General features: G+C 35.4%; 1 protein-coding gene across 1 annotated transcript in view; it reads left to right on the top strand.

Annotated features, from left to right (window-relative positions):
- LOC5563780 (protein tramtrack, beta isoform) overlaps positions 1-9738 on the top strand; it is a 114890-nt gene extending 105152 nt beyond the window's left edge. Inside the window, exon 4 of the mRNA XM_021850968.1 lies at positions 8533-9738. Coding sequence (XP_021706660.1) covers positions 8533-9641 — 1109 coding nt within the window. The 3' untranslated portion in view covers positions 9642-9738. The remainder of the gene's footprint in view (positions 1-8532) is intronic.
- Positions 9739-9947: the final 209 nt, after the last annotated feature.

A 9947-nucleotide genomic window follows, 5' to 3' on the forward strand; every position in this document is an offset into this window, starting at 1 on the left:
TTGTTATAATTATTTTTGTTGAAAATAATAGAAACTACCTAGTTTTTGAACGCGATCTGATTGTATGCAAAATTTGAGCGATGTACACGGCGAAAAAATGTTAAAAAGGTGATTCATTTTAAAACAGTTTTAGAAGACAGGTTGTGATTCTTCTCAATTAATTTTCTCAAAACCGTATGAAAATTACTTACGTCGATTTGAAAAGGTAATCGAGAAATGTCACGGTTATAAGTAAGCCTCCGAGCAACACCAAATTTAGCCAATAAATCAGCCTGTTCATACCATAAATTTTGCAATGGGAAGGGATCCATATTATTTTTATGATAAATCTCTGAGAGTGTAAGTCAAATAAAAGTTGTTTCAACATAAATAATATATAATGAGTTTTGAAATTGAAAGAAATGGTTTTCAAAGCATGAAGACAACTCAAGCTATCAGAACAAACAATGTAAATATTTGGTGGACACGCCTTTATTAAGGTGCAAGCAAAGTATAAAGCGATTAATTCTGCTTAGAAAATAGAACAAGGAGCTTGCAATTTAAAAAAGTGAGCCGAAAATTCATTATATACTCCGAAACCCACGGTATCTTGAATTAACGAACCATCTGTAAAATAAAATTGTTTAGTTCATCAAATTTACGCTCAAATAAGATATTGGCAAAATAAGGATGTAAATGTTTTGGAAATTGTTTTAATTCATGAAACAAAGACAAGTCAATCAAAGGTTGATAAGTCTTCTTCTTCTTCTTTCTGGCGTTACGTCCCCGCTGGGACAGAGCCTGCTTCTCAGCTTAGTGTTCTTATGAGCACTTCCACAGTTGACTGAGAGCTTACTATGCCAATGACCATTTTTGCATGCGTATATCGTGTGCCAGGTACGAAGATACTCTATGCCCTGTGATGTCGAGAAAATTTCCAACCCGAAAAGATCCTCGACCGGTGGGATTCGCACCCACGACCCTCAGCTTGGTCTTGCTGAATAGCTGCGCGTTTACCGCTACGGCTATCAGGGCCCCTAAGGTTGATAAGTATAAACATCAATTTTACAATTGTAAAAACCATTCAATGGAATTGATACAATACTTTCAGTTGAGCAATGAATATAAGATTCCAATATTTTGCTCGTCAGGTTAATTTCAAATAGGGACTTCAAAATGTTGATAATTGGATGATTACTTGAGAAACAATTAATCAAAAATTTGCAATTTAGTTCTTGAAAATGAATTTTGAGAGGAACAATACCGGTAAAAACTTCAGTTGATTGAGTATGAGTGGAATTCATAAGTTTCAAACAAATTCTCAAAAAAACGAAATTGTATTTTTTTAAGATTAAACAAAATATGTATTGCAGCACTTCCAAACGCGAAGCAACCATATTCCATAACTGAACGTTTAGTAGTTTTATAAAGCGTTACTAAATCAGATGGATTAGCACCCCACCAAGTACCTGTAATTGTGCGAAGAAAATTAATTCTTTTCGAACATGTTTTTTGAATTTGTTTAATATGAATGTTCCAATTCAATTTGAAATCAAACCATATACCAAGATGTTTATACTCATCAACTTGTTCAATTTCAATTCCATTAAGGTACAAGTTAATAGTTATATTAGAATGTTTCCTTGAAAATATTATGTATTTAGTTTTTTGAACTGAAAATGAAAAACCATTCTCATGAGCCCATGAATCAATATTATTCAAAGCACATTGCATAAAATGTCTAATAACTTCTCTATTTTTGCCGCTAATAGAAATAACATTAACATCGGCAAACTGAAGCAAATAACAACCATTTGGAATAATTGATGCAATATGGTGAACAAGTTGTATAAAAACGGACTCAAACTAGATCCTTGTGGAAGTCCAAAAAAGCTATATCTTGATAATTTTGAGGATCCATTGTGAAAAAAAATCATAATTTTAAAAGAAAATAAATTGTAAATGAAATTGGTGATTAAATTTGAAATTTTTAAATGATTCATCTTTTCGAAAAGTAATTCAATAAGTACAGAAGGCTCCAGAAACATCGAGAAAAGTGGAAACTACATCCTGCTACATTCTGTTTTTTATTGAACGATAGTTGAATTTGTGAAGCCAAAAGTGAAACACAGTCACGAGTACCACGACCTCTTCTAAATCCAAATTGAGAAGATGAAAAAATTTTATTGTTCTCTGCCCATAATTCGAGACGATTTAAAATCATTTTTTCTAAAAGTTTACGTAAACATGATAACAAACTTATCGGTTTCCTACTATCAGCTAATGAAGGATCTCTACCAGGTTTAAGAATACTGATGACTTTGATGAAACGCCAATCATAGGGAATTATATTTTGAGATAAAAAAATCATTATATATTGAAAGTAAATGAAGTTTTGCTTCAAAACAATAAATTTAATGTTATCAATTCCTGGAGCTGTATTTTTAGGAATTGATAATGCCAAATTTAATTCAGCTAATGAAAGTGGATTAGAAAGTTCAGGAAAATGATTTTGACTATTTTTTTTAAACTTGATGGATTTAGGAACAAAATCAAGGCAAATTTTAGATGCAAACTCCTCTATCCATTTTTCAGAATATTCCAAAACAGTAGGAACAGTCGAATCATAGTTTCTTAAATTTCTTGCAACTGACCACAAAGTAGATAATGATGTTTCCTGATCAAGATTTTGAACAATTTTTTCCAATAATTTCTTTTCTTGGATTTAGTAAGTCCAATGAACAATGCTTCAGCTTTTCAATATAAAAAATAATCATTTCTGGAGCCTGATCTGCGAATTTTTTTAAAAGCATCTGATATTGTTTTTAGAGCAATGGAACATTCATTATCCCACCAGAAACATGGACGCTTTTTATTATTATTACCCACCATTTTTTTTGGTTTGAGATTTACGCAAGCAATCAATTAGTAATTTTGAAAAATTATTGTAATTTTCAATTGGAGAATCCAGATTGTTAATATTAATTAAGGACAAGGATATAAGATCAGAAAATTTTGTCCAATTAACATTTTGACAAAGGTCAGGAACATGAGAATCGTGTAATAAATTACCGCGAGCTGGATTTTGAATTTCAATTAAAATTGGTAAATGATCACTACCGTTAGGATCATCAATAGTTTTCCAAGAAGATTTTATTGATAAACTATTAGAACAAAGAGATAAATCAATACAAGAAGGTTGATTGGGTGGTACAACAATCCTAGTTAAAGATCCATCATTGAGAATATGTAAGTTTAATTCATCAATTAAATCCATAATTAATGAACCTCTACCATCTGTTTTGTCGCTACCCCAAGCAAAATTATGTGCATTAAAATCATCTAATTTGTAAAATGGAGGAGGAATTTCATTCAAAATACTTTTAATTTGCGACAACGAAAAACTGACATTAGGTGGGATATAAAAACAAATAATAGAAAATTTACAATTTTCTCTTTAAATAGAAACAGCAACGTATTCAATTTGCGAATGCAATGTTAAATCTAAATACTTAAATTCAATATCGTCATGAATTCCAATAAGTACTCCTCTATATGAAGAATCCCTAACTTTTCGAATTATATTAAATTTTGGAATGCGAAAGAATTTTGATGTAGTTAGCCATGTTTCATTTAGGCAAAACAAATCTATATTATGGCTGTTAATAAGTGCTTTTAATCTATCAATTTTGGGAATGATGCTGCGGCAATTCCATTGTAAAATATTCATGTTATTGATACTTATAGAAGCCATTACGACGAAAATAGTGAAGAAATGAGGGGTCCAAATGAATTCAATTTATTTAAAAAGGAAGCCAAAATAACATAACATTTTGATTAACTTTTTCCAAAATTCACTTAATTCCAAAAAATCTATTATTTCCTCTAAAATGCCCAGAATTGAATTATCAGAATTTTCCTTATGTTTTTCATCCGGCGAATTGTTTGAATTCTGACTATTATTATTGGATGTGTCCACTTCTACTTTACGAAATCCAGGAATGTTTTTAGTTGAAGCAGAGTTATTCAAAGGGGGGAAATTTATATCAAACGAGGTACAGTCAACTCTCCATAACTCGATATTGAAGGGACCATCGAGTTAGGGAGGTATCGAGTTATAGAACGCAAAATCAGTGCAACTGCGACCCAAGGGACCATCGAGTTAGCCATGAAAACCAACTTTCACTATGGTTCTCTAACTCGATATCGAGATACAGAATATCGAGTAAGGGAGAGTTCACTGTAGATGGTTGAGGTTCAAAAATTTGGTTTTGTTGCGACTTTTTGTTAATGGTTCTTTTTCTTTTGCTACGAGGTTTGTAGATATAATTATCAACATTTTCATGACATTCATCATCATCATGATTTGATAAAATTTCAAAAGAGTTTGGTGAAGCAGTGTTGTCTGAAGATTTCATAACTTCAGCATAAGACAAAAAAATTTTGTTTTTAATTTTTTGGTTAAATTTCGATTGATTCTCAATATATACAACACATTCATTTAAAGAATTGTGTTTGTGTTTACAATAAATACATACTTCAGATTGCTCTTTACATGTAGAAGAATCATGAAGTTCTCCACATTTAGAACATTTTTTCTTGTTTGAACTAAAATTAGAAGTGTGACCAAACAAAAGGCATCGATCACAATGCATGAGCTTTGGATAATAAAGTCTCACGTGAAAAATAACATTATCAATCTTTACGTAAACTGGAAGAAAACGTAATCTTGATGCAATTAGAATGTACATATTTTGAATTATTTCCATCAATGAATAATTTAGACAAACGAACACAATCCAAAATCTTGACCGGAGAAATGGATTTGTTCCTAAAAAACCATGAACCAAAAAAACCTGAACCATGATTTCTTATGTCATCACAGTCCAAAGACTCATCATAAATAATTCCATTTGTTTCGCATGCATCACAAGGTGCGTACACACGATAGGAATTGTAAAATAACCTGGATTCTAAGAGAGCATTAGCATCATCTCGAGATCCAAAAACTACTCTCAGTTTATCCAACGATTTTTTTTTTTTGATTTCCTTCACAGATTTATATTTTTTATAAATCTCTGAGGAAATCAACAAAACATTTATTGGTTTCTCTTTTTTTCTAAAATATACAACAAAGGGTCCAGAGAAACTAGAAGGGTAAACCTTCACTCGAAAAGGTTTGGTCAATAAAGTGGTACTAGAATTATCAGAATTATCTTTTGATCCCCCCTCATCCCCATCAATTTCTATAGCGGAAACTAAATGGTCAATATAACTACAAGATCAAATATGAGATGAACAATATAATAGAAAATAATAGAAAAATAAATGAAGAAAAAAAATAAAATTATACTCAAGATTTTGCAGTGAACACAACTTCAACGACGGCAAAAATGGAAAACCTTGAATTCAAATAACTTGCACAGCAACTCTTGAAGCAGTCACACTGGGAAAATCCACCAATCAAGACGTCAAAATCGAAACTGAAAGCCTCGGAAACTTCGAATTCAAGATTTTCCCGTGAACTCCAGTAACGGCAAAAAAGGTGAAAACTTGAATTCCAATAACTTGAACAGCAACTCTTGTAACAGACACGCTTGGAAAATCTTCAAATCAAGTCGTCAAAATCGAAAATCAAAGCCTCGGAAATTTCGAATCTGAAACGGGAAAAAAAATTGACAAGCGAAGAAAAAACCGTTTAACCTGGTCAAGGCCTACTTCCCGAGTATGTCTTTTAGAGTTGGGGGAAGATTCCACTGATATTTTTTAAGGATTTCGACAAGAGCTTATGAATTATCCCGGTTATAAATTATTTCCATAATTATTTCCTTCAACTTTCTCTAGGATCAGGCGGGGCAAGATGAGCACCCTTAGGATAAGCGCGATTTAAGCCTACTTAAACGTTCTTATTTTGGTAAAATTGGTAACCATCCTTATCTTTTACATTATTACTTTGACCTCCAACCATTAAAAGTTTCAAAAAGTGATAAATAGAGTTCCAAATATCACGTTAAAAAATAGCTTTTTTTATCATCGGTCAAAAATACTGCGGGGCAAGATGGGCACCCCCATAAAAAGATGCTATTTACTAAAGAAAATTATTATTTTGCAATGCTTGTAATATCCGAAGATTTTATCTTTAATTTCTGATGGTATTTATATTCAACTAGCTTAGCTTTTGAAACTTAAATCAAAAAATAAATAACTTTTCATAAATTACTAAGATTTTACTTAAAAAATGATTAAATTTGTTGTTTGTTTATATATTTTTTAGAAAAAATAGTTTTATGCAAAGGGGATGCCGTAAGTCAAACCCACAGCTAAATGTGGTTCTATAATTTCACAGTTTTACTTAATTTTGAACATGGTGCTCATCTTGCCCCAAGGGTGAAAACTTATTGTTATAATCAAAATAATTGAAATATTTTTTTAAAGTTGATAAAAATTTTGCTCCTGATTATCTCCAGAAGATTATACTACAGTAAGGACCCGATTTTGTCAGCCCCTCGGTGAATTTTGGGCTGACAAAATGGGGAACCTGACAAAATCGGGTCATTTTATTTTGTTCCTGTTTTTCAAATTTTTATGTGTTACATGGTTACATTGACTTTTAAGGGGGCGATGAAAATGGGCGTAGCCAGTTTTTTTTTTATCAGGGATTCCCCCCTCCCTTATATTAGTAATATCGATTTTTAACACTTAATAAAAGGCTTTGTCATTGCCCCCTCTGGCTACGCCCATGCGTGCATGACATCAAACATCATCGTCAATTTGAATGTAAACGTGGTAAAACATGACGATAACAATTTTTTGACAAATTTTAAATAGGCTGACAAAATCGGGTCAAAAAGCTGACAAAATCGGGGGTAGACAAAATCGGGGGCAGACAAAATCGGGGGCTGACAAAATCGGGTCAGTACTGTATAACTATACGGCCAAAAATTTATGAATTAATTAGTTTACGCAACAAAAATATCACTTTTAGATGATCAAATCTTATATGAAAAGGTAAACTTTTGGACTACTATGTATTTTTGACAATATTTTCGTTGTGCTGTTGATTTTTTAGTTGAAATTTGTGGCCGTCATATCATTTTGATGATATTTATCAGAACCCCAAATAATTTATTGAAAAAATTCGGTAGGAACGACACGAACTAGGGGTGCTCATCTTGCCCCGGGTGCTCATCTTGCCCCACATTCCCCTACTGAGATTAATCCAAGGATACCTCTGAGAACAGATCTAATATTTGCTCTAGGAAATCACAAGGAAATTCATCAAAATATTACCCTTCTCGTATTGCACAAACAATAACAATAGAAATTACAGCAATGAACATTCTTAAAAAAAATCCTAGATGTAGGGAATAAAGGGATATTAGTGAAAGGAATTAAGGGTTTGAGAGGGTTAATAAAGAAAAGGCTCATGATGGTTCCGAGAGGGTTAAGAATCGGTTAAATCGACTTACCCTTCCGCGTGACTGTAAAAGGGAAGGGAGAGAAAATAGTATAAGTGAGAGCAACCAGTCAGTCTTGTGATTGCTTTTGGTAGATTAAGATCGGTCCTCGCTTTCGAAAAATGTTGGTGAGTTCGGACGTGCACCAAACGTAACTGTCTTGACAAAATGCTTAACAGTACTTAAGTAATATAAACCGAAAAACACTACACTAGACAAACCCTTTAAGGAGTTCCTGGAAAGATTTCTAGAATTAGACAACAAATTCTTTTAGAAACACCTGGAAGCTGAGAAACTCTAGGATGCCTTTAATTAGGTTGTTTAGTGATGAAAAAGTTACAGGTTTTCGTAGGTTGATCGAAAGAGCGCATTCTTCTAAATATAACACAATTTTAATGCGCTTCAATATCTAAATTTTGACGCTGTGGAGTTTTCATGTCTTCACTGCTTGAAAGTTTTATAATTATGATCCTTCAGATAAGCACAGCCTACTCAACAGTATGCCAAATCACCACACACGCTATTGACTGTTTAACGATAAACTGGCGACGATCGACGCGCCACCATATTTCATATAACGGAGGTTATTAGATCTAACTTGGAGATGATGATTTGGAGGTTATTTAGCAATTTGGAGGTTAAAATCACCTCCAAACACTAGCGATTTTGCGGTGGGATGTTGACGTTTGATCACGAATAAATTATTAATAAAAATTTCAAGTTTGTGGACCCAATGACATTTCAATTTACATAATGACAGCTCGTCCCGAAGTAAAATTAGCTGAGGGGTGATTCAAAAGCGATTTACATACTAACTTCAAACGTGTTTTAAAAATAGTTCCAGAGCACGAAAAGTTATGAAATATTAGATTCTGGTTCAATTTTCAACGTAGAATCAGAATATGTAAAATACTGAAAACACCTAAACAAGCCACTTGGAAATCATCTAAGAGTGGCCTCAAGATAGGATAGAATAGATATAAATATTGGGCGCTATTTCGCAGTATGATATGTATGATGATTCGAATGTTGCGTCTGTTAGTCTGTTTTACTACATTACAACAAGTAGACTCAACGATTTACTTTACTTTTACAGAACTCGCCCAAAAACCCGAGATCACGATCATCCCGCAACCGGCCAAAATCGAACGGGTGGAGCAGCCAGTCGAACCAGTGCCCATGGAAGCGGACGTCGCCACCGAAGACGACGACGAGGAAGAAGACGAAAGCGACAGTGATCTGGAGTTCATCATGCCCAAAGCGGAGGACCCATCGGACGATTGCACCATCATTGAAACCGACCTTCCGCAGGACTCCCAAACCAAGCCGCAACCCAATGGGAAGCAACAGGAACGCCAGGAACTGTTCATCCGCCAGCTGCAACAGCAGCACTTGCAGAATCTACATCTGCAGCATCGATCGTTGGCGAAAATGCGAATAATTCGTCAGAAGGGAGAAAATGGAGACAGCAATGGGACTCTGATCATAGGCAGTGATCCCGAGGATCACGATATCGGTTCGCCGGAAATGCCAATGACACACGGAAGGTCACTTTCGCAGGACTCGTTTGAAGATCCAAATGGGAACAACAGTCATCTGACGCCGTCCAGACAACCGGCGAGGCGTCGTGCCCGGCGGAAGAATCTCGCTTCGGACGATCAGGCCGAAGCTCTGACCGAGATGTCCGTTCGTGGGCTGAATCTCTTCCGTTACGCTAGTATCAGCGACGGAGTCTACCAGTGTATGGAATGTGCCAAGGAAAACGTACAGAAGACCTTCAAGAACAAATACAGCTTCCAACGACATGCCTTCCTGTACCATGAAGGTGCCCAGCGAAAAGTCTTCCCCTGTCCAGTGTGCAACAAGGAGTTCTCCCGGCCGGACAAAATGAAAAATCACCTCAAGACGACGCACGAGTCGTACATGCCCAAGCCCGATCAAGTCTACCCGATGGGATACATCGTCGGGTCCAACCAGGAGCAGGGCCAAATCCCACCGAACCATGCCTCGGCCAAGATCGAATCGGTCCTGAGCGCCATCCAGCTGCAGCAGCATCTCAACCTGCAGAAGGAACTCCAAAGTCAGCATGCCAAGTTCCAGCTGCAACACCAACAACTGATCTCACCCGTCAAACTGATGGACAACGGCGGTGGTGGAGTTCCGGCGATCGTCGCTTCCGGCGGTGGCCACCTCACGTCGCAGTAGCCGAACGCTAGATTTCCGATGCATTTGCAAGTGCTTTAGTGTAATAATTGTGTTTTCCTTTTCTGATAATTCGAATAGATACATTTTAAGTCACGCACTGATATTCACTAAGACTGCGACTAGTCTTCCACGTGCGCGGTGCTCTTACGCGCGCACTATTTGTAATTACAAACAAGCATTTATCTACGAACGGTGATGGACCGGACTCGTTTTGGATGTGGACGACGGCATCACTTGATCGTTATTGGTAGGTTTTTCAGCATTTGTAGTGTTCAAAATGGCGTCAATGTCTTTGCAGCGATGCTG

The sequence above is a fragment of the Aedes aegypti genome, chromosome 3 (assembly GCF_002204515.2).
Source record: "Aedes aegypti strain LVP_AGWG chromosome 3, AaegL5.0 Primary Assembly, whole genome shotgun sequence".
NCBI lineage: Eukaryota > Metazoa > Arthropoda > Insecta > Diptera > Culicidae > Aedes > Aedes aegypti.